At 38.5% G+C, this 24,961-nt stretch overlaps 4 protein-coding genes across 6 annotated transcripts; 2 read left to right on the top strand and 2 right to left on the bottom strand.

Moving 5' to 3' along the window:
• The first annotated feature begins 249 nt into the window (after nucleotides 1-249).
• LOC114744694 (uncharacterized) lies at nucleotides 250-1,945 on the top strand. The gene is made up of 2 exons (XM_028932864.1): nucleotides 250-929; nucleotides 1,259-1,945. Exons 1-2 carry the CDS (start codon nucleotides 407-409, stop codon nucleotides 1,630-1,632), a joined length of 897 nt encoding a protein of 298 aa, XP_028788697.1. The 5' UTR covers nucleotides 250-406; the 3' UTR covers nucleotides 1,633-1,945.
• A 2,317-nt stretch (nucleotides 1,946-4,262) lies between these two features.
• LOC114744696 (vacuolar protein sorting-associated protein 28 homolog 2) lies at nucleotides 4,263-6,049 on the top strand. 2 transcript variants are annotated; one of them, XM_028932867.1, is made up of 2 exons: nucleotides 4,263-4,362; nucleotides 4,975-6,049. In XM_028932867.1, exon 2 carries the CDS (start codon nucleotides 5,086-5,088, stop codon nucleotides 5,713-5,715), a length of 630 nt encoding a protein of 209 aa, XP_028788700.1. In that variant the 5' UTR covers nucleotides 4,263-4,362; nucleotides 4,975-5,085; the 3' UTR covers nucleotides 5,716-6,049. The 2 variants fall into 2 exon arrangements, with proteins under 2 accessions (XP_028788700.1, XP_028788699.1); XM_028932866.1 differs by having other exon boundaries at nucleotides 4,269-4,366.
• Nucleotides 6,050-7,091: 1,042 nt separating this feature from the next.
• On the bottom strand, nucleotides 7,092-8,085 carry LOC114744727 (syntaxin-124-like). Its single transcript, XM_028932897.1, has 2 exons — nucleotides 7,607-8,085; nucleotides 7,092-7,527 (listed from the first exon to the last, which is right to left on the bottom strand). The coding sequence occupies exons 1-2, from the start codon at nucleotides 8,083-8,085 to the stop codon at nucleotides 7,092-7,094; spliced, it is 915 nt and encodes a 304-aa protein (XP_028788730.1).
• Nucleotides 8,086-10,428: 2,343 nt separating this feature from the next.
• Nucleotides 10,429-24,938, bottom strand: LOC114744704 (B3 domain-containing protein Os07g0563300). Of its 2 annotated transcripts, none has more exons than XM_028932873.1 (14): nucleotides 24,556-24,938; nucleotides 18,329-18,410; nucleotides 18,112-18,210; nucleotides 16,388-16,700; nucleotides 15,961-16,300; nucleotides 15,753-15,849; nucleotides 14,939-15,113; nucleotides 14,487-14,566; nucleotides 13,920-13,967; nucleotides 13,569-13,829; nucleotides 12,886-12,935; nucleotides 12,516-12,629; nucleotides 11,872-11,939; nucleotides 10,429-11,675 (listed from the first exon to the last, which is right to left on the bottom strand). In XM_028932873.1, exons 1-14 carry the CDS (start codon nucleotides 24,687-24,689, stop codon nucleotides 10,903-10,905), a joined length of 2,634 nt encoding a protein of 877 aa, XP_028788706.1. In that variant the 5' UTR covers nucleotides 24,690-24,938; the 3' UTR covers nucleotides 10,429-10,902. The 2 variants fall into 2 exon arrangements, with proteins under 2 accessions (XP_028788706.1, XP_028788707.1); XM_028932874.1 differs by having other exon boundaries at nucleotides 16,388-16,688; nucleotides 24,556-24,937.
• Between the last annotated feature and the right edge of the window lie 23 nt (nucleotides 24,939-24,961).

The raw sequence follows: 24,961 nt of genomic DNA on the forward strand, positions 1-24,961 counted from the left end.
AGATAAAATAAATTCAAATTTTATATTTAAAATCATATGGTGGAGTAATATTTTCCAAACACAATATATTAGCAGGAAATTCGTGGGCCACCGTATGAATGCCCTTGAGCGCGAAATGAAGCTCCGACACTAGTGGGTCCCACTTCACACACCCTAAATTATCCCCACTCCCGGATTCCGTATATCCAACGGCTCAGATCTCGTCATGAATCGCATCCCATGCTTCCCTTCTATAAATATTCGAACTCGTACCTTATCCTCCCCCACGTACCAACCCTAGATACTAATCATATACCCATCATCACCTACACTCTTCCAAGACGCCCTCCATCTTCATACTACGCTCAACCACTAGGCACTATCCCGCAGTGAAAGACTGAATTTTCCGTTGCCTTCACCGGAAAAAATGGCATGGATTCTGTCTCTCAAACTCCTTCTCATTTCCACTGGTGTTTTGTTCACCGCTCTGGGAGTTACAGTCTCTGTTCCAATGCTCTTAGAGCACGCGCCTATCATGTGGAGCTTCTGCCTTTTGTGCTTCAAGCCTCCCTTCCTTTACGTCATCGTCAACGGCATCATCATTTGCATCGTCGCCTCATCCAGATTCCAAAAGTCCACAGCCGATGCCGTCACTGCTTATGAGGTGAGGGCTCCGCAGGTGTCGGAGATTCCAGCACTTCCGGCCGTGGATGAGCCGAGAGAGGAGCCGCCGGTTCTGGAGGTGAAGGCCGTCATGGTGAACGGTTCAGAAGCGATCGAAGATGAAGAAGAAGAGAAAGAAATCGACGACGGAATAGAGTCCAAGTCGTGGACACCGTTGAGAAGGATGGACTCACCCGAGATTCCCGTAGATGATCTTTTACCGCCGGAGAAGCCTCTGGTTTCCGCACGATTTGGTCACCGGAGACCACCGAAATCCAGTCCTGACGGTATCAATCTCAACCTCTCTCTCAGACTGATAATTATATTTTTTGGTAGAAATTGACTTCAACCGTTAAAGTAAAATCCTCTTGGCGCTTCCAAAACTTTTGAAAACTTGAAGCGTCGGCGACACGGCTGAACGCGGTACAGTAAGAAAACGACGATACTAATATTATTATTTCGCAAATATCAGTCAATTTTCGCGTTCCAAAGCAGAGTTCAACAATGGCGTCTACCGGTCTATTTGTCACTGTTCCCAGAAAGGCAGAAAAAAACTCGTTTCAGAAATTTTTATTTTTAAAAAAAGTAATTTACTTAATTTTCGTTGATCTGATAGGTGGGAAGTCGTTGAGGGTGGCGAAGCCGAGACGGCACGAGACGCTGGAGAACACGTGGAAGGCGATAACGGAAGGTAGGGCCATGCCGTTAAGCAGGCACATGAAGAAGAGTGACACGTGGGAACATCGGGAAAACGTGGGCCCAACGGAGACGACGGCTGTGAAGAAATTGGAGACCGTCGAGGACCGTGCGAATCAGCCGTCTCCGTCGTCGTCACCGCTGATGAAGCTGAGGAAAGAGCCGTCGCTGAGTCAGGACGAGTTGAACCGGCGCGTGGAAGCGTTCATAAACAAGTTTAATGAAGAAATGAGGTTACAGAGGCAAGAGTCATGGAATCAGTACATGGAGATGATTAATCGTGGCAGCCATTAACAACTATGGTGGGGATATATCTTATAGCAACTAGAAAATATCTTCTTCTTTTTTTTTTCCGAAGAAGAATTCCATAAAAGCTTTTGGGTCAGGTTTTGATGTTTAGACTTAGATAGTAGAAAAATACTGGATTATGGCTTGAATCTCTTGATTCCCCCCCCCCAAATAGTTCAAAAACGGAAATGAAGTTGGACATATTTTATTAGAATTTGTAAAAAGATAAAAAGTGGTACGAGACCAGGCATGGATGTTTAAATTTTTATATGTACATGGGTCATCTTGTATGAATGGAAAATTATTTTTCTAAGTTTAATCTCTTCTTTATATTCTTTTCTTTTTCTTCCCCCATTTGGTTCCTTTCTTTCTGAGCTTTATGGTTCTCTTTTGCTCACTTTGCCATAACCAATTGTTTTATAATCAGCTTCTTGTGTTTAACTTCAACCTTTCTCATTTTCTTGTGTAATTTCCATTAACATATACTACCTTCAGTTCTAATTATAAGACATTATTTATAGACTATAAATAAGGTCTTATATTCAGAACTAGAGATAGCATCAAACTTAAATTGTTACAGGTTAAAGGATGCACTTCTTCAGTGATCAAAGCTTAGCTGCTATTCTTCAAAACCTGTTTATATCTTAGCCTCAGTTCGATTTTTTTTTCCCGGACCTTCAGCGTTAGATCCAAATCCGAGTTTTCTTAGAAGTGTTAAAAAACAGAAAGGTGGAAGTCATATTGTTGTTGTGTTTTTTTTGGAGGGGGGGCGGGTTGGGGCTGGGAGAGCTGGGCCAGACTTTTGAACAACAGGCCCACTAAATTTTTTTGCTATCAGCCAACTAAATAAATAATGATTGGGCTTAAGTGATGAAGCTCAAAAACTGTGACGGCACGAGGTTGGATGCACTTGCCGCGTCAAAATATGTAGACTCTTAATATAAAATTAAATAATTACTCTAAATATATTTAAAAAATTAATTAAATTAGTTATTCTATTTAATTATATTGTTAGAACTATTTCTTAATGGGAAACACCTTACAACCAATAAAAATATCTTTTAAAAAAAAATTCATCTGATTCTGAATATAAGACCTATTTTTTTAACATATTTAGAACTAGAGGGAGTGTAAATTTAGAAGATAAAATATACTAATATCTTAGAATTGAATTCAACCTCAAACTAATTCTTATACGCACAGAAGGAAATACAGTAAGCAGGAAAGAAAGGACAAATGTCATTTCAGGATCTCAAAAGCGCAAAAGCGCCACTAAAGGATCGTGAGTATGAGCAAAAAAGGATCCGCCCTAAAGATAGATGTAAGCAAGACTCAAGAAAATCTAGTATGTTAGATTGGTTTTGTTATTTTTCTTATATGATATTCCTCCGATCCTAATTATAAGACTTAATTGACTTATTTGAGGAGATTAAGGAAACAAGTTAAGTTGGTTATTTATAATAAATAAGTGTTGTTATTCCTAAAATATCCTTGCTAATTAAGTATATTGGCTAAAACTATCATTATTAGAAGGATTATCTTGGAAAAAAATGCATAAATATAAGAGACAAAATGGATTGGGTCTTATAATTAGGACCAAATAAAAAGTCAAATTGGGTCTTATAATAAGGACCGGAGGAGTATGTTATTTTTATTTTAATTCCTTAGGTTCTTTAGTGCTCTGCAAATTTCATATGCATTTAATGCTCCGTAACGGTCAGATATTAAAGCAAGGGCTGGCTTTTTTCACAATACGACCAAGTTTTGTGCTTCGATTTTTTTTTTTTGGTGACAAAATTTTAGGAAAGGGATTGGCTAACCCACGATCTAAGGGCAGGGCAACTAACCCTTGACTCCAGTCCAACCCAGCGCCGTAGCTTAAACTGGGACTTTGTTTTACGGGCTGAAGCCTTGGCTCCGAAGATGCCTCCCCCAGTGCCGTGACTGGAGCCACACCTAAGTGACTTTCCCCAGGATCGAACCCCCTCCCTTAGTGAGAGTGTCCGACCCCTTCGCCAACTGAACCCACGGACGAGGGGTAGTTTTGTGCTTCGATTTTGATTGACAAAAAGTGTTGCTTGGTTGTTCTTCCCCAGTTAAACTACATTTTGGACTATAGCCGCATTTCAGCTCTTTTAAATGCCCAACTACCACTGTTTTAAAATAAATTCTTGTCTGGATTCATAGTATCCTATCTCACATATGATCATCTAATTTAAGGTTATTTTGAATTTTATTATTTATATTTTAAGATTTATCAAATCTAGATTATATCTCATTATTATTTTAAATAATTGAATTTAGTGTTCTATAATAACCTCATATTCATTTGCTCTCTTGAGTTATATGATTATATTTCGCCATATTTTCTCCCCATACTTTTATTTCTCCCTTCTTTCAATTTTAAAATATTGTATGAACCGATGGACTAAATTGCCCTCGCTGTCCTCCTTCTTTCTTATACAAATTCCCATGGACCTTGTGTGATATTTCACAAATTTGTGTACTTCAAGTGTCATTATTGATTATCGGAGGTCCCGAAATGACATTTACCCAAAAGGAAGAGTGCTCCTTTCCAACTGCTACACGTCGATGCCGTAAGCAGCAATAATAATATGTGCGAGCCCACACGCAACCCTCTTCTCTCTCAGACACTGTACCGCGGGTTGTCACGTTCGCAGTTCTCTTCTTTAGAGCCACGGAGCTCACAGTTCTCTTAAGCGCGTTTCGGTTCCTCTATGTAAGCTTCTTGTTCCCTCCCCTCTCTCTTTCCCTCTTTCTCCATCCCTATTTGTATCTCTCTCTGTACCTATCTGTATTTATGATTACGATGCTTGAGTGCAGTTACCCCCAATCTGTGCAAATGTTTGTTTTGATTCGTGATCTGGGGATTTGGAATTTAAAATTTTTGGATTTCACGGTGTTTCTTCTGATTTTGGTGATTGGATTTGGATGTCTGATGATGTTGGTTCCTGAATGTTATTCATTGTTCCCCTTATTCGTTTGGGTTACGGAGGATTTTCGGGGAAAATGACAGAGACCCGGAAATTTTATCGCATGCTTTTTGTTTCCTTCTTTGCTTTCTTGTTCAATAACAATATTTTGGCCATTTCTAGTCGATCCTGAAACTGGGATGAAGGTTACAGTATTTCGAGTTCTTCTGGCGTTGTGTGTTCTTGTTTTCATTTATTTGCGGTTGTGATTTTGGGGCAGCAGCTCTGTTTAAATCTTTTGCTATGGCGTTCTTTTTCGTTTTTGAGACAGATTGAGCTTAGATTCCATCTGGGCTTGTAATCTTAGAAGTAGATTTCTCACTATATCATGTCTCAATTTATGGTTTTTCTTCAGTAAAGAAGGACCCTTCTCTTTGCGCGTGTCCCGTCCTCTTCTCCAATCCTCCACTATCACAAAAGCCCTGCATTGCCTATACCGTTCTCATCCTCTTTGCACCATAAAAAAATGGAGGTCAAGCTTTGGAGCGACAAGCGCGAGAGAGAAATGTACGAGAACTTTGCGGAGCTCTATGCCATTATCAAGGCGACTGAGAAGCTTGAGATGGCCTATGTTCGAGATGTAATCTCATCTCAGGAATACGAAGTAGAATGCCAGAAGCTAATAGCCCATTTCAAAACTTTGGCATCTACCCTCAAGGATACTGTGCCAAACATCGAGCGATTTGCCGATACATACAAGATGGATTGCCCAGCGGCTATCAACCGCCTTGTGGTATCCGGGGTCCCTGCAACTGTGGAGCACCGAGCTGCTGCGGCTTCCTCTACATCTACGTCAGCTGCCATTGTTGCAGAGTGTGTGCAAAATTTTATAACAGCCATGGATTCCTTGAAGCTTAACATGGTGGCTGTGGATCAGGTCCATCCTTTGCTCTCAGACCTTTATGGTTCACTGAATAAGTTGAGCATTTTGCCACCGGACTTTGAAGGGAAGACCAAAATGAAGGAATGGATTGCCAGGCTGGCCAAGATGGGAGCAGCAGATGAGTTGACAGAGCAACAAGCTCGGCAGCTTCACTTTGATCTGGAGTCTTCTTACAATTCCTTTATGGCAGCTCTACCGAATGCTGGCACATGATTGAGTGGGGGATGCTTGTAAATAATGTTGAATTTTCCTTTTGTTCTGGTGGTCTTGTATTTCTTTTGTTGGGTTTACTACTATTCTTGTTGATTGGAGAGGAATATGCTATTTGGTAATAGCTTTATACTTTTTAAAGGCTGAATATTGCCATTATATAGCTCTATGCTGATCATTAAAGCTTTATCTCATACCATGAGCGAGCTTTCAGCTTCTGTTTCGTCCTTGTATTATTTGGTCTGAGCTTCCATGTCCTTTTGCGGAGGGACAGAGAACAGTCGTTTGTCTTCATATCTTTGATATATTCTGGAAGGGTTCTAATTTGACTTTATCACCACCAGATGTCAAATTAATTGAGATCATGAATATACCTTTTATGTGCGCAACACCTGTGCAAATCATCAGAACTTTTCCATCATGCAATGATTAGGCTGATCTTTTTTGAGAAGATATTCTAAGCTTATGCCTAAAAGTTAGTACCCTCTCTCTTTTTCTGCCTCGCCGAACCAAGTTACTAATGAAGGTCATAATTATTATTTGTTAGCAATAACCCGCCAATGAACACTTCAACTTCTTTATGGTTTAGGGTTGGCCTCTAACTTTGAGATCTCTTTAATGTTCCTGGTGGTTTTATCAGACTCATGGCTATGATCGAAGCATGAGTAGAAGAATATGCCGTGGAAGATCAATTACAGTCAAACTGATGTTGATTTTATGTGGCTTTGGCAGTTGAAGTGTTAAAATAAATATCTTAATAGAAAGTCTGATGTTGAAAGCTTGACAAGAACACTTGATATCACTACACTAATGTGTGAAAAAGAGAATCAGCCTAATGATATATTGAATACAAATATTTATAGCATGATCACTGTACAGGCTTAAAGGGTAAGAGCAGCAGATAGAAGCAGGAAATTTTGAAAATAAAAAAAGATGGTTCAAATGTGTTTAGATTTCAAGAGCATATATGTCAAGCTATTGTTACAACATGGTCAATTTCATATCACTTGTGGTTCCTTGGCTATTAACAAGTGGATAGGAATCTAAATTGCAGACTAGCTCTCTTCTATAGTTTTTTGGGCTCAGGAAGGCCTTCTGCCTGAAGAATTTGAAATAAAGGAGTCCTGAGAATGATTTTTCTGTTCAACATGAAATCACCACTCACCAACTCCCCTTTTCACTGCTGCAGGCATGCCTGCTTGTCCTAGGCATAAAAATAACGCTAATTTCACAGTTAAAACATTCTCAAGGCACCCTCAAATGAGTGTCCAAGAATCTCTCCATGTCTCAAAATACAAAATCTGAGAAGCATTTCTGGGGATGAAAAATACTCTCAAAATTCTTCAAATGGTCCACCTACACACTTCATCATCTCCATCCTACCTCAACAAGTGAGGTACAATTTGAATCAAGATGGGAAACAAGAGCACAATGATGAGGACTAATCCAAGAAGCATGGCAACGCAGGTCCACTTCCTGGACTCCTTCTGGTGCTCTCTTGCCTCATGAAGCTGCTCGGTGCCTCTCCTCACGAACGAACTGGCATGCGCCACGTGGCTCTCTATGTTGTTGAGCTGCTGGCCCTGAGACTCCACCAGAGCCGCCATGTCCAAGAACACTTGGTGCAGCTCAATCAAATTCTTCTCTATCTCCTTCACAGCATCATGCCTCTCTTGAATCTCTGATATGGTGTCCATTATCTGACCCCTCCCTTGTTCTTGAATGGCCCTTTGCAAGAAGCTTTCACTCTCCCCACTTGCTATCAAGTTCTCTATGGTCTCTTCATCTGCTTTCTCTCCTGTGATTGTGAAATACCTGCATTTTCAGTTCAATGATTTCCTTTATTATATTGATATTGATGATTAGATAATACACATGATATGTTATATCATACCTGCGTTCGACTGTTTCCTTGTATTCAGCTTGCATCCTGGCTCTGAGACCCTGAAAATCATCCATCAAGTCCTTGAGCTTCTTCCCCAACCCACTGACCACCGAGGTTCGGGTGCGGTCAGCCGATGAACCGGGGCCACAGCCGGGAACGTTTCTCTGGGCGGCATTAGACCTCTCTAGAGCCTCCAGCTTGCCCTTTATGATCTTGACCCTCTTGAGAACCTGTTCGACGTCCTTGTCCATTCTGGCTCGAAGCTCCTTCATGGTCTTGGAATTGTGCACGACCTTGCTCTCCTCATTAGCATCCTGCAATTTCCTGTACAGTTTCTCCACAGATCTCATGTCCTCCTTCACATTCTCCACATCCTCGAAGAACTTGTCCAGGTTTATACTCTCCTTCCCCGCCTCCACATCGTCCAGATAAACCTGCTGCTTCAAGTCTGCGTACTTCTTGAAGGACCCTGAGATTAGATCGTTCATTTTTACAGATTTTTTTCCTGAATGATTTCAATTTCAATATGCCTTTTTCTTTCCTACTTCTCTGTTCTGGGTAATAGGAATGATAACAAGTCCAGTAACAGAAATATGATGAACTTGTCTTATATAAAAAAATTAACTTTAAAAAGGTTCAAAAAAAGGTTCATCCTCCTTTCTGGATTTATGATTATATCAGAATTGGGTGATGATGAGGAGGAGGAGGAAGGTTTTGGTGACAAAAGCTTAAACCAATTGTCACCAACAAAGCCGTTGAGGTGAAATTTCCTCTCTGTTTTGCTTGTAGAGAGGATTGAACCTTTAGAGGCTTCTGGTTAATTAGAACAGAGAACCATATTAAGAGCTGAATGAGCCTCAGTTTGCTCTCAATTTTACAAGTGTCATTGCTTTTTTTGCTTTTTTTTCTTGGGGATGAATTAATTAATTTGAGATACTCCAACATTATCGGTATTCATAATAAGAGAATGAGATTTGTGTTTTAAAATCCACTTTCTTAAGTTGTTTTATGACTTCGTCGTGTTTTTTCTATCCTCTGAAACAGTTTTCTCCCGTTCATATTTAAGGACTATTTGGATGAACTGAAATTTTTTAGACTGTTTTTATCGCAGGTTTTGTTTTTCCCCTTTTAAGTCAACCCCCCAAAAAGAAAAATCTTCGGCGTTTAGTTAGTAATTTCTTATGCATGAAAAAAATTTGGACTTTTTGACTTGTAGATTTACTGAAAAAGAAAATTCAAGATAATTTCTTCTTGAGAAAATTGTTGCATGATCGTTTGGTTTGGCTGTGTTGTAAAATCAGTTTATGTTTACATTTGTTGAGATAGGTACTAGAGATCCTGAAGTTGTAGTGATATGATTATTAATAAAAATAAAACAAAATTTTAGCCGTTTTTATTTTTGGAACACGGAAATGTTTTTTTTGAATCATCATTTTGGATTATGACTTGGGAAGAATATTTTCTTTTAAAATTATTCATATACAAATGAAAATATTTTTTTCTTTCTAATTTATAAATGAATACTACCTTCAATCCTTAAAACTCGCTTAACTGGTTTAAGGAGATTAAGGAATTTTGTTGAGTTTAAAAGAATATAAGAAATACTCAGCTCAATTACAATAAAACAGAGGTTAAATATTGACGTTGAATATGTTTGGAGCAAAATCTAATAGAGGTTGAGGCCCAATGTGCAACAGGCGACCCGGCCCATATCTACAACAAGCCCACTAGTACGATGAAGAAGGGGGGATATGTGACGTGGTCAGAAGGCTACTGACACCTATAAATAGGGCGGCAGCAATTCGATGCCCCAAACTCAAAACACATATTTATTGCTTCCCGCATTCGAAGCTTTTTGCTCCCTAGGACACTAGTCTGAGGATTACAAAACAAGCCTGGCTCATATTTTATTGAATATAAATTATCTTTGTCTCAAAGTGAGAAAATATATGACAACCCTTCTTGCCATAAGAGCCATAATTATTTTTTCTCATATTGTAATGTCTTTATCCATTTTTGAAATTAGTGCAATGGAAAGTATCACAAGGTTTTCTTAAAAAGCAGTGGCAAATGGCAACAAAAGGTGGAAGATGGTCAAGACTGAAGAGGGAAGCGCAGAAGAAAGAAAGGTTTTTGTTTAAAGGACAATTCCAGATGTCTTCTCCCTGAATGATTGATCATTCATTCACTCATTGCAATTAAATTCAAACTAACCTTTACTCAATTTACTGCTACTGCCACTACGTAGCAATTCCTCAGAGCATTTAATGTCCAATTCTCCGGTCTCTGCCACCTTCTCTCTCTCTCTCTGCCTTTTCTCCTTGCGTGCTTTAGGCCCCAACAATATTTATTGCATCTTTTCCGCTTCCGCTCCAATGGACAAGAGTCACAAAACACCAATAAGGCTATTTGCCCATCTCAAGAAAATATATCTAAATATAACATCTATTTTGTAGTGTAAATCACAGTACAAAATAGGTCTTATATTTAAAATTAGAAGAAATATGTGTATGTGTAAATAAATACATACATTGCCTGTTCAGTTCGCCTCATCTGATCAGTAACTAGAGTACAGTCAGACATATCAGATCATCAGCGTTACAAGAGTGAGTTTATCAGGTAGTACTAATTTATAGATCAATTATCATTAGAAACATGTCTACTTCTAGACCACAATTTTACACAGCGATTAAGTGTTCATTCATTCTACCGCACGTATTGGTAGTCACTAGCTAATCTCATGAGCGTTTTGTTTTTGTTCACTCCAGACATCAGATTATCAGAATAGGAAAAAACAAGTGTTTCTGAATACAGCAAGTGATGTTAGTGACTTTTGGATTGAAATAACAATTGCCGTTATTCGGCATAGTAAATTAAGCTTTCCACAAGATCACATTAGAACTTTCTGAGCATACATCATATTGCTTCCAATTAAGCGAAGCAAAGCAGCAAAAGTAAACTAAATTCATCAGACACTTTTCTTAAAGATAAGAATGGGAGAACAAATTAAGCTTAGTTACATTTTCGTTGTTGGATGATGGTGGCAAGGTGAACTCTGAAATGAAAATAGCTTCAACCTGCTACCTCATTCACCTGCAATTTCAGTAGTTTTTCCTACACAAGCCGCTATGCTGTCCACTTATATTACTAGAACAAATTGTTGGTTTTTCCACCTGCTCGTTTTTTTCCCTACCCCTCTTTCTGTACAGACCTGAAAAAAGCAAGAAGCCGAAGTGGATAAATGTACAGCAAAAAATTTCCACACTTCCAATATAGCTTTGCAGGATCATCTCACTCAAAGCTGTTCACACATTCATAGACAATGTTTGGGCATGTTCCTTGTCAGCATTATGATTACTACTGCCAAGGGCTACACCATTGCAGAGTTTCTCTTCCCTCGCATCATCTCCAGCTTGCTGTGACTGTCCACCTGAAGTATCTCCAGCAAAAGAGTTCACCATACTCTGCTGCCTCAGATACCTCTCATTAGCATTGTGGAGCAACTTAATCATACTTCCAGAATCTGAACTGGGAGACAGCTCTTCCTCGCGCTCTGGCTGAATATTGAGGTCAATCTGGCCTTTAAACGGCGAGGCGGATGACTTTGTCTTGTTAGGGTCATCATCAGAACCTTCATTGCCTTCCCTGTTCTGATTAGGACTACTGCTATCTCCTGTGTTACTGCAAGGCAGTGAATCATCATCAAGCAATATGTCCGACATAGGTGGTGGTGGCTGAGGTGGCTGGGGCTGCTGCTTTTTACGTGTTGTCTCCGCTTCTCTCTCTGATTGTTTCTTCTCACGCCGTAACATCAAGGTACGGAAACGGCGCTTCACTGTTAAGCAAACATTACATGTGCAAGTCTGCTTATGCTTGGGCCCCTTCCCACTAGGAGGCTGAATGCAAACAATGCAAGAACAGCCAGGTCTATGCCGGGGGTGTTTTGTTGTGGCTTGGGAAGATGCTGGGAGAGCCTCCCCCTCTCCCAAGATAGCTAGGTTAGCAAGGGTGTCAAGTCCTTCCAAAGCGTCAACGTTATCAGGATCCTGCTTGGCTGTCTTCATTTTCTTGGATACAACTATCAAAAATGAAAATAAAATATCTCAAGTTACAATAATCTTCAAAATGTTCTCATATGCTGTTATAGAGTATTTGTCAAATAATAGCCATGCAATTTCCATATAAAGCGCCTACAATGTATGACAAAGATTCCACATCTAAAAGCTTCAGCAAAATTAAAATATAAAAGACTCAAGAATTCATGCAAATCAAACCTGAGTTACAAGGGGGAAGCAAATCTTCAAGCTGTTCTGCTGTCAACTCCTGTGCAGCTGAGCATGATCTGGAAGCATGGAGGATTCACCAAACGACGAAAATGGCCAGAGATATTGGTTAGATATTAACATAGATTTATAATTGAGCAAAGTATGAAACTTAATGAGGCTGCTCGGGCACATTGATAGTGTGCTTAGTAGGGCTGATAAAGAGGCAAATCAAATAGAAAAAGAGAAATAGCCAAGCTTGCCTCCCTTAACTCCCAAAAGATCCCCATCTCCCTCTCTTGAGCTCTTTCCATTTTCACCCCCACCAAATGACAAATAAATATAAAATAAATCAAGGAAATAAAGGTCATCCCCACCCCCAATCGTCAGAATCCATGGTACTGTCCACAATCTAGGAATATAGATATCTTTATATCCATTTGAGGTTTAATGGAACAACCTCTAGCGCATCGAATACCACACTTAGCACACTTCTAGTGCATCAGACATCACACTTGAGACAGTTATGATCAGCATGAATGTGCTGACTGAAACGCATTATTGTGAGAATGCTGACTGCTTTTCTATGCAAATTTGCCCCAAAAATCTAAGGACAGCATGCCAATAGAAACTAAAACAACAGATATATATCGTACCTTTCTGGGTCCCATAGATTATCTGAACATGTCCATCTTGATGTTAGAAGAGCATTAGCTGGCAATTTGCGCCATTTTTGACAATCTTCACATTGAGCCCACTGGATCTTTTCACTGGCACACATAATATTCATTACTGGGGATGAATTACACCATAAATTAGCAAGAACAATTTTTCCTTTTCTTTCAATCAGCCATGCCATTTATAGAACAGGAAATTTTCCACTGTCTGAAAAAAGTGTGCAAGTCATTAACAGATTGACAGATTTGGGCAAAACAAGCCATACAGCCAAAAATGGATTCACGTGCAACTACTCAAGGAGCAGTGATTCAGGCAGGGGGGAAAAAGAGTCAAGGAGAAGTGATTTACCCAACACTGTCGGTAGTGAAAATTGTTGGTTTCCCTAGCACTGGAGCGTCCTGTAACCACAAGGTCAGCACAAGGGCTTTTAAAACACATGAAGATCCCCAGATCTTTAGAAGAGACCAAGACAACAATAATAGATTCAGTCAAAATAGTAGAATGTGCATATTAACTCTTCTCCATTTTCTTTCTCCTAAATTTTTAATTAAGTTATTTTCCAATAAATCAATTAATCATTCTTAAAACCTCATGTTAGATTTACTATATTTCACCCAGCTAAAACCTCATTGTTGACTAACTATATCACCCGCACCGCCACATCCAAATTGCCATTTGGTTAATTTCATGACCACAGGAAATGCAAGAATACTGTGCAAGTGGAAAGCACTCGCTCATCATTGGTTCCAAACATTTGAAAAGGACAGTTGGTGATTTGTGTTCGGCATATGCACTCTAAAAACAGGTCTGAAAAATTGGTTTAAGATTGTTATTCTAGATTGTCGTCACTAAAAATTGGGAATGAGAGTTTCCAGAGTCACAGGGTCTAACAACTTCAGTGGTTCTGTTCAGGACCACAAACCACATAATGCATCAATGCTATCAAAATTTGCCATCCAGTGTTTCGTCACTGAAAAAAAAAATGACGTTCCGCAGTAGATATCATTTAAAATGAAAAAAGACCAACGTACCTCATACTCCTCAAATTCAAAACCTTCAATCACTACAATGCTGGGAACATGGTTAGGAGGGGGACGGAGCAGGCCTTGAGCTTCTTCCCATGTAATGTTCAACTCTATTAGATCCTCATTTTCAATTCTTAGTCGCTTACTCTTTGACCCCAAAGCGTTACTCTTTCTCTTCCTAGAAATGGAAGATTTGCTCCCCAGTGCTTCTTTTGCTATATATCCTGATTTGTCAACTTTGGACCATGAACTAGGATCCAATTCAACCTACATAGCACATGAAAATACAACCGAATTGGAGAATTTCTTAATTATGTACATTATCAGTTACATCAAGATTAATTTTGCACTACTAACATCACCGTGTGTAGAATATCCATTTCCAGTCTTGGTTGTTTCGTTGTCCTGCCAAAATGAAATACAAAGCCAATATATGTAAGTTTTCCGTTGAAAGTCCAAGAATCCTGCAAACGCTGCATTCATGGATAAGTTATGTGTGACAAAATAACCAAAAAAGAAAATGCACTGCTATATCAAATTGAAGCCTTCTTTTATTTATTATAAAATATTTACAATCAGATTTTTAGCCACAGTTAATTAGTTACTAGCTGAAGTCCAAATCTGGCATAATTTAAGGCATTAAGTTCCCTGGGGCATTTTAAAACCTTCAGTCTATAAACCTTGTGGTTTATGGTGTGCCTAGGTCCTATTTTCAGGACTTCTCTAGTTATCTTCCATGCAATTCAAAGGGCGAAAATCATTTACAATCTTAAAAACAATTTCATGCGATAATTTTCAGTAAAAGCACCTAGCTGAAGTTAAATTAGTAAGAAGGCTCTCAATTAAACATATAATTGACACCCTACAAAATGTAATTACACGTAGAAGAATATCATTATACTCGGACATGGACCAAGGTCATACCTGATCAGATTGGGTAGCACTTGAAGCCTTTCGAAATCCCATGACCAACCTCCCCTCTGGCTCCAACCGACTAAATGTTACTGCAGAAATAATTTCAAATCAGCCACAAAAGACAAAACAAGATAATTTCAAATCCTAATCATTACATCATAAGACAACAGGAATCAATGCAGGCTTATCTTTGATTTTTAAATCTAGTAAGAACTGATTACCTGTAGACAAGCATAATTAATGTAGCACTATTATGCTTTTAACACAAAACATATTGTATAGTAAAAATATCCTGTGAATTAAATGAAGCAGAATTAATTTCAGCGGAAGAACTCTAAATTAGATGAGGGATGGCTAGGAAGGTTTAAGCCATTTCAACGCATGAAAATGCTGTAAGCAAGAACCAGGAGTATTGAATCATATATTCCAATACATGAGTTGCCTTCAGCATGGCATGTTACCTGTGTCACCAGCTTGCAATTGCATGGACTGTATGCATGGAGTTACGCCTTCTAAAACATACATTCTACTGTTATTGTTGGGCCAAAAGCGAAATTGAAATATCCATTCCTTGCCTTTTGCATCAAGGATTTTAAGTGGCAACCCTTCAGGCTGAGAAATTTGTGGAAAGTAGGCCTATCACATGGGAAATTACATAGCATTATGCAATCTTTGATTGGATTATACTGAAGCCCATGAAATAATGGCACTGAAACACACATCAATCCAAAAATGATTAAGACTCTTACTATTGAAACTGCACTTGAATAACAGCAAGGACACTCAAATATTTTTTGAAAAATTACAGGTATATGATATATCATGCTATGTATTAGACACTATTCCTGAATCCTGATCCTGTGAATGCAATCTCACCAATCCAATTTTCTCCAATCATCACTATCCTCATGACTTTCCCAGCAAAAGACAACGAAAAATACAGCATTCTACAACAAGACCCTACAATGATAATTAGCACCTGAGTTGGCTCCATATGCTAATGGACATGTGACGCATGTCAAGCAAGCAGCAAAACATTGTGTAGTATGCCTTGAGAAAACATCTAATGGGACACGACAAAACACATGGACAGTGGGAAATCCAAGCATTTTGAAGTGTCATGTCATGTTTTACTAGCATGCCATACACAGTGTACAATCATAATTCCCTTTTACAAATTTCAGTTTACCTTGAACATGAAGCATAAACTATAGTCAATCCAAAGGTACCCTTTTCCCCTACTAATTGTTCAAAGAAAGAAACCTCTTGACTAACCTCAGCACATTTTTTTGGTAGCACTAGACGCCCAATTCGCCCAGCATCACTAGCACTCAACGTTTTTTGGAACAATGGAGTTATAACAGAATTAGAGCTGAAACAATGTCAAGGCTCCCTAACTTTCTTAATGGTAATCAGACAAAACTGGAGAAGATGATGCATTAGAGTTATGGATTAACACACTAATTTACAATATATAGGATACTCGAGAGATATCTGGTGTAGCTCCTGATCAGTGCACCGGGGCCAGTACCGGGGCAATAGCTGGTTCCTTCCTCGGGCGTCTCCTCTGGGCCGTCCATTTCGTGCCTGTGATTCACCTGATGAATCAAGTGCAACGTGTACAGGGCCACTAAATTGCTTTCCATGGGGAGGTGGAGGAGTTTGTTGTGGATGACTTCCAGTTACCCCAATTTGACCATTTCTTTCATTTTGATGTGCATAAGGTACAGTCAGACCAAATGGTTGGGTTGATGAATCCTCCTTCAGAGAAGTTTGCTGGCACATATTCAAGCATGAACTAGACTTTTCATCATTCCGCATTCCTGAAACATCGCAATCATGGTAAATAGCCATCTTAATAACATACTTCATTCTCTCCCATCTCACCAAAGAATATGCAAAATTCTTACCATTTATAAACATCATTTCCCGTGTGCCAATCTTTACATTCCAATTAGCTGGTATTCCAGAAAGATCGTCACTTTTCTTTTCCAGAGATGAGGCAGATATCCTCTCATTTCCATAAATATTGTCAACACTAGATATTTCAACTACAGATGGCATATCCGGGTGCCGGTCAGATGAAGAATTTGTATTGAACAAACTGGGAGCTTGCTTCCATGGTACAGGACCAGATCCAGCTAACTGACTCCAATTTTTTGAAGACAGGTCTCTAAAACGACTTTGAAGAGAAAAAGGTGGTGACCAAGGTAGACTAGGTGGCTGAGATACAGACAACAAAATATAAAGTCAGTGTGCAGATGTTATATCCAAATAGACTATATGAAGTCTGGGCAACAGCCTTTTTTTCTTAAGGAAAAAAAAAAAAAAAAGAGGGAGAAAACCTCAAACAGAAGCTTATCTGCTCATGGAGAAGTTGAAGATTAAGAAATTTAGTTTACACAAGAAATTGCAGGAGAACAATATCTTTTAAGTGATAATCTTTTTCCCTTGAGTTAACTTTAGGGAGAAAACGGAGCAAAAGCCTATAGTAGATCAGTATATGAAAAAATGAACATCACAACACTATGACAGATGAAGCATCTTTAAAAGATGCACAAACGGGCAATAAAAATGGAAAGAAAGGGGGGATTGTGCTTCAAGATAAGTGTCAATGAGTGATGTCTCAATAACTGACACATCTTGAATATAATTTTATTTCCACAGACTTAAAGTCAGAATCAAATAAAGAGATCAAGGGAACAATAATGCATGCAGTAAGTTTATCCCTGCATACTAACACTACATTTATAATAATTGATTCCAATGAAATCAACAATTTCTTAGCTCATTGCCAGACAGAAGAAAAGATTTCAAGCTCCAACATCTTATAAATATATGAATGGCGATCACAAACAATACCTTTCTATCTCACATGCTTGTCAAATGAATGGTCAATATCCTTTTCAGATTAACTGGCTAAAAATATTTGGTTCGCTAAGGAGAAACTTATTTTCTTCTCCAATAATAATACAATTTAACAGTTCTTGAGGTCATTTGGCAGAAAACAGTGTGAAACAGAGATGGCGAACACTAACTTGTCACATGATTTATCTGGAACTCTGATGGGACATCTAGCTAGATTTATTTCATGTTTCGGTAATTTTCACGTTTTTAGCAACTTCTTTATGTTTTAAGTGATTTCTTTTACTAAGTTTAGGTTTTCTTTCACTTTGGGTTTAAGTTGTTGCATCAAAGGCTCTAATAAATGGCTGTAAATTATTCTCAATGTTGGGCTTTTGATTAATTGAAGTTGAGACTGGTTATTATGTTCCAAATTTCTCCCTTCTCCCTCTATCTCTCCAAACCCCCATCCCCCTCTCCTTTCCTTCTCCCACATCACACTGACTGACAGACCTTAATCTTCCTCATGCTTTGCCTCAAACGGTCAATGTCCCTTCCAGATTAACTGACAAAGCAATACTTGCCTTGCTTTCATACAGGGAGAAACCTTTTTCTTCTACAATAACAATACAATGAACAGTTTCTGAGTTCATTTGATAAGAAAGAATGTGAAATAAGGATGCACATAACACAAGTATCAGGCAGATTAAATCATGCCATAATAAAACGAACAAAAAGTGAAGAAATGAAAAACTACCATCAATATGCTTAGAATGAAAGAAAAACCAACCAAAATAATACTCTTCCTGGCACATGCAATGCATTCAATGCCTCCAGGATCCAACATCATAAAGGCTGTACTTGAAACGATACACCCACAGTGAATCCCCTGTAAAGGAAGACTCATCATCAGATAAAAGTTCCAGACTCAACGTGGGGGACACATGTCAAGTTATATGGCATTTAGCAGATATAAAGCAATTGAACCCATTACAATTTAAACTCACCTTCCCACATGTCTCACAAGTCCTCCAACCAGAAGCTTTTGAATGATAAATGTCACAGAACCTTCCTTCCTCAAAAGCAGAACTAAGTGTCACAGAAACAAAACCAAAACTTACAAAGGGAATGACAATAACATGCATAGCATATAGAATGAAATCAGAATAAAAAATTGAAGGATCAATGGGCATGATTATTTTAAATAAGGCCAATTCACTCCTCTGCCCAGATGCATTAACATGTATAAACCCCAAAAAAAAAAAAAAATCAGTTATTTATTTCCAGCATACACAAACAACCAAGAAAAAAAAAATACAAGCGAGCAAGAAGAAAATTTGTTTGACCTAATAATATGTGGGTTCTCATCTGGAGCCCATTTTGGCCAATATATATTCCAGTAAAAAAAAAAAAAAAGGAACTACAATGTTCAACCAGAAGAAAACACACATAAAAACATGCCCACATGCATGGAGTCCTCCTTATCAGTTGAATGAACTAATATATCAGCTGCATCAACAAATCTTCTCTGCAGCTTAAAAAGTTTCTACTACCCGCCGAATGGCATAATTACAACAACAACAAAACCTTATCCTACTAGGTGGGGTCGGCTACATGAATCGCATGACACCATTGGATTCTATCCAAAGCCAAATCTTTGGATATATTGTTAATTGAAATATCTCGCTTAATGACTTTATTAAGTTTTGTTTTCGACCTTCCTCTACTCTTTTTTAGAAGACTCTATACAGTTTGATCAACTCTTCTCACCGGCACGTCCTATGGCCTTCTTTACACGTGACCAAACCATCTCAATCGATTTTCTACCATTTTCTCATCAATACCAGCCACTACAACCTTTCCTCGTATATGTTCATCACGGATCTTGTCTTTTCTTGTATGACCATACATCCATCTCAGCATTCTTATCTCAACAATTGCCACTTTATATTCATGTTGTCCCTTTAAAGCCCAACACTCACTCCCATATAGCATTGTTGGTCTTATAACAGTGTGCTAGAACTTTCCTTTGACCTTATTAAGTACTTTCCGATCACAGATAACTCCTGTCGCTTTTCTTCATTTAAACCACTCAACTTGAATTCTATGAATAGCATCTCCATCAATTTCACCATCTTTTTGGATAATTGATCTCAAATATTTAAACTTTTTCACTTGTGGAATGACTTGATCTCCAATTTGACCTCTAAATTTGTTCTAACTTGTCTCTTATCAAAAATGCAATACATATATTCTGTCTTGCTTCTACTCAAACTGAAACCCTCGATTCTAAGGTTCTTCTCCATGTCTCAAGTTTAGTAGTAATCTCTTCTCTTGACTCAGTCAATAAAACTAGTTTATCAGCAAAAAGTATGCACTTTGGATTTTTTTTTATTTGCTCACTTAGAACATTGATAACTAAGTTAAACAAATAAGGGCTCAAAAATAATCCCTGATGTAGGTCAATCCTTATAGGAAAGTCCTTTATCTCACCACCCGGCGTTCAAACACTAGTTATGACCTCCTCATACATGTCTTGTATGATTTTGATATAAGCGACACGCACACCTTTCTTCTCCAAAGCTCTCCAAAGCATTTCTCTAAGCATTCGGTCATGAGTTTTTTCTAAATCAATAAAAATCATATGCAAGTCTCTTCTGTGGCTTCGATATTTTTTCATTAACCCCCTCAATAAATAAATCGCTTCTGTTGATCTTCCTGACATGAACCCAAACTGGTCTCCAATCTCAACCTATGTTCTATCACCTTCTCCCATAATTTCATAGTATGACCCATGACCTTAACCCCTCTGTAGCTAGTACAATTCTAGATATCTCCTTTATTCTTATAAATAGATACTAAAGTACTTTTTTTCCAATCATCAAGCATTTTCTTGGAGCGCAATATCTCATTAAATAACTTAGTAAGCCATAGCACACCATCTTCACCCAGACATTTTCAAACTTCAATAAGAATACCATTAAGTCTAACTGCTTTATTGTTTTCCATTTTCTTGAGAGTTTCCTTAATTTCAGCAACTCAAATTCTTCAATAAAAAGCTGAATTGTGTTCCTCTTCTCCAATTGTCAAATCTTCAAACTCATAAGTCAATCCTTCACCCCCATTATTAAATAGCTTATAAAAATAGGCTTCCCATCAATCTTTAATATCACTATCAATAACCAAAACTCTACCTTCTTCGTCCTTTATGTATCTTACTTAGTCCAAATCTCTTCTTTTTCTTTCTTTATTCTTTGTAGTCTTGTAAATCTTGCATTCCCCAGCCTTAGTCCCTAAATCGTTATAGAACTCCTCAAAAGCTCTAGAACGTGCTTCACCCACTGATCTCCTAGTCTCTTTTTTGGCTAAACGGTACCTTTCCCAATTTTCAGCATTATTATACAAATGTATTGCTTTAAAACAACCTCGCTTATGCTTGATTTTCTCTTGCACATTCTCGTTCCACCATGTCTCCTTATCTCGCCAACCACGACCTTTCGATCAACCCAAAATTGTTTTAGCAGCCTTCTGGACCTTCTTAGTCATTTCTGTCTACATAAGATTAGCATTTCCTTGTAGCTCCCAAACCCCTTCCTTTAAAAAAGTCTATTTGAAAGTCTCTTGCTTCTCTCCTTTTAACTACCACCATTTGACCCTTGGGGTTGACACTTATTGGCGCTTTTGTTTTACACACATCAAGGACCAATACCCTCTGTTGTGCTGTCACGCCATCTCCAGAAATCACTTTATAATTTGTGCAAAATTTTCTATCAGGATTCCTTACCAAAAAGAAATCAATCTGCGACCTCGAGATTCCACTCTTGTATGTCATTAAATGCTCCTCCCGCATCTTAAAACAAGTGTTAACAATCTTGAGGTTGTACGCGAGGGAGAAATCAATAATAGTTTACCCTTCATTATTACGCACTCCAAAACCCATACCACTGTGAGCCCCTACATACTGTCCTGCTCCTTTATCAACATGTCTATTTAGATCACCACCAATAAAAATCTTTTCCACGAGTGGTATGCTTTGAATCAAACCCTCTATATCCATCCAAAATTTCTCCTTAAGATGGACATCTGCCCCTACTTGAGGTGCATAAGCACAAACCACATTGATAGTATCTCTCCCCATGATTATTCTTAAAGAAATGATTCTGTCTTCTATCCTTTTGACTTCCACCACATTCTATTTCCATTCATTATCAACGATAATACCAACTCCATTCCTTATGCCTACCTTTCCCGTATACCAAAGTTTGAATCCATTAGTAAATTCAAAAGCCTTCTCTCCAACATATTTAGTTTCTTGGAGCCACAAAATATTAATCTTCCATTTGTCCATTATTTTCACCACCTCCCTTGATTTACCATATAGGGTCCCGATGTTCCAAGTGCCAAACCTGATCTTGCTTTCATGAACTAACTTTTTTAACCACCTCCGTCCATAAAAGTGCGATAGCCCTTGCTCATTTAACACTACATTCGGGCGACAATGCGACGGCTCTTGCTCACTTCTCATTGTACTCGAGCCATATAACGTGTTACTTTCGCAACGACCTAGCAGTAGCACAATTTCTTTGTGGATCCATATCATAAAAGATTCGACAGGATTTTATGTTAGCTGTTGATGGCCTAACACAACCCTCCTTCTTTACCCGGGCTTGAGACCGACTATGCAACATAGGCTGAATGGCACAATTATAAAATTATAATTCTTATGAGGGAATTTTTTTAGTTCAACAATATAGAGAACCAATAACATATCATTACATAATTTTGAATGCTGCTTTGATGGCTAATAAAACTGTGGAGGATACTAGTTGCCATAAGCAGACAAGTCTGTTGTTCAAGTTGGATCATGAAATGACCTATGAAAGGGTAGATCAAGGTTCCTTAGATGAAGCTTTTAGCAAAGAGTTTGAGGATAAATGGCAACAATGGAACAAAGGTTGCCTTTACTCTATGGTGTCCACAAGGTCTTAGTATCAAGGTCAGCAAAGAGCAAGGTGAGGCAACCTCGTTTTTCTCCATTTCTGCTAACCCTTGTTGTGCATGTGCACATAAAACCATAAAATGGTGTAATATCATGTGGCCAAGAAAGAAATCACTTAGAGAAACTATAAAGTGACTAAATCAATCCGCGTACTGCTTAATTCACATAATCACTCTTGTACACATTTTATCTCTAATTATACACAATTAACCAATTAACAGGCGTCAAAAGCCTAAGATTAGATATAGAAATATATGAAATAATAGGATTTATCAGGGTGTTCTATGTTTCAACATGAGCTTCATAGATGTAGGGTCTGATGAAACATTTGGACTTTGGTTGAGAGGGCTGAGAGTTTGCTCACATAAAATGACACTATTCATTGTCTTTCTAAAGGTAGAAATAGCGTTTTGATCACCCATCCCGGGTTCAAGCCTTTAAACTATGTTTGAATCAATGTGTTACAAGGGAACGGGGCCAAATGGATAGATAGAAAGTTAGCCCTATTTGGGAGATTTTATAAAAAAGGGAAAAGGAGGAGACAGTCAGGCAATTTAGTTTACTGTTTTATCCTTTTTCTTATATACGTAGTCACAGTCAAATAGGGCTTATCTTGGGAATTCAACGGATATGCCTCGTTGTTCCTACCATTCACCCCTCCTCTCCGAAACTACCAAATCTTAGTGGTTTTAAGCCTAAGTTAATCTTGCTAAATGTGGCCTGGTTAGTATTTCAATAATGTGTTGCAAGCATCATAGCTAGGTACCAAGTTGTTTATCTTTACGGTGGCCCTTCATCTATCTAGGAGTCCCTTTGCTGGCAATCCCTCATGCATGCTTCGGGATCTAATGGTTCAGACAATAACCAAGATGCTTGACATTTATCACAAATCCTCTCTGCTGCCTTTCTTTGCTCAGGAAACCTAATGAAATAGTTGAGAAAGTTAACGCATCCAAGTTGGATATTCTATGGCCAGGTTTTGAGGATGGTGAGAGATATCATCTAGTAAGCTGGAAGGATTGTCACGAGTAAAAATCAATTTGGGGTCTTAAACATCAAGTACTAGACCATGTAGTTAATCCTCCGTGACAAGAAGCAGTAAACAGTAAACAAACTGCATGCTAAACTGCTGAAAATCCTAAACTTGATCAGTACCAGTCATGCAAATCCTTGGAAAGCTAGAACTGTTAAAAACTGCCTTCCAAATCACTAGTATTTTTCCTACTTGCAGTCTAAGATGGCCCAGAAACATACTCTCCTAATGGAAATATAGAAAATTTTACAGAAGCGTTCCTGACTACTTAGTAGCATTAGTGACAAGGAGAACTAAATGTGTCAATTTCAGTTGCTGGATACTTTCGTCCTGTTTTCTATTCATCTCTGTTCTCTTCATAGTAATGCAAAATAAATAAAGATGCAGTTTCACAACTAAAGGATTGGGTTATTGACAGAGCACGATGGCGTCGTGTGATTCATGTAGCCGACCCCACCTAGTGGGATAAGGCTTGTTGTTGTTTGTTTGTTTGTTTCACAACTAAAGTTGTTTTGTTTTACATTCACGAAGCAATCCAAGAGCAACCGAGCAGAAAATGAAGGCAAAACAACATTGTTAGTGTCACCTCAAGGAATAGTATGGTACTAGGGCCCAACCGCTCCAGAGTAAAATATATTCGAAAAATTATAAATAAAATAAAATAAAATAAAAATGGAAAAAAAGATATTCCGGAGGAAGTAAAGAATTTCGTCCCAATATCATGCCAAATGAAAAGGGGAACTACAATCCAGTGACAAGGTTATGACTGAAAACAGCTCCTGCCCTTGTAAGGGATGCCTTGAAGTCAAATTCCAGAAAACTTGAGACTAACCGCAACATTTTTAAAACATTAAAGGAGGGCAAAAGATCCAAACTTGTTATTCAAATTTTAGACTTGCTGCTGCTAAAATAGAAGAGACCCACGCATTAATAACAAAGCCACTATCAAATTTCACTCCTTTGGTAAAAGTGATACGCAATACAAAACAAGCAAAATGCACACTTTCGCCATAACAGCCATTCATACGGCAAAATTTTAAAATAGAGAAGCTGGAAACAAAAGCGATAGCAAAACCCAGAAAGCTCGAGTAGTCCCAATCTTGCACATAGCGAGCCACATAAAATTTGGTAAAAAAAAAAAAAATCTAAACATGACCCAAAAAAGCACACTGTTTGAGTCAACAAAATAGTAAATTAGTCACCCGCATCGATCACAGAGCTCAGCGAAGTCTCCAGTACGGAGTCTCCAACCCTTCTTAGGTCTGTCTGACTTCAATTCTTTACACTCGGAATTGTAGCAGACCTTTGACGAGGAAGAAGAACCCACAGTGGCCATTGGAACTCAAGGACGTAAATATCAAGCCGAAGAAACTGCGGAAGACCTCAGCTTGATGCGTGAGGAAGGCCAGAAAAAGCTCAAATGGTTGGTGCGTCCTGATCTGTAATCATGGGCGTGAGAGGAGGGGGGCGAGGAGGTTGGAGAAGGGTTTTTGAGAGAGAAAAATGCTCTCTTTTTTTTTTTTAAGGGGGCCAGTGAGGTGAGAGAGAAAGTGGGGCTCGTTGCAGTAACAGTGTGTGTGAGACCAAGAAGAGAGAGGGGTCGCGCTT

Source organism: Neltuma alba, unplaced genomic scaffold (genome assembly GCF_004799145.2).
Source record: "Neltuma alba isolate B1F8T4 unplaced genomic scaffold, ASM479914v2 tig00004432_pilon, whole genome shotgun sequence".
Lineage (NCBI taxonomy): Eukaryota > Viridiplantae > Streptophyta > Magnoliopsida > Fabales > Fabaceae > Neltuma > Neltuma alba.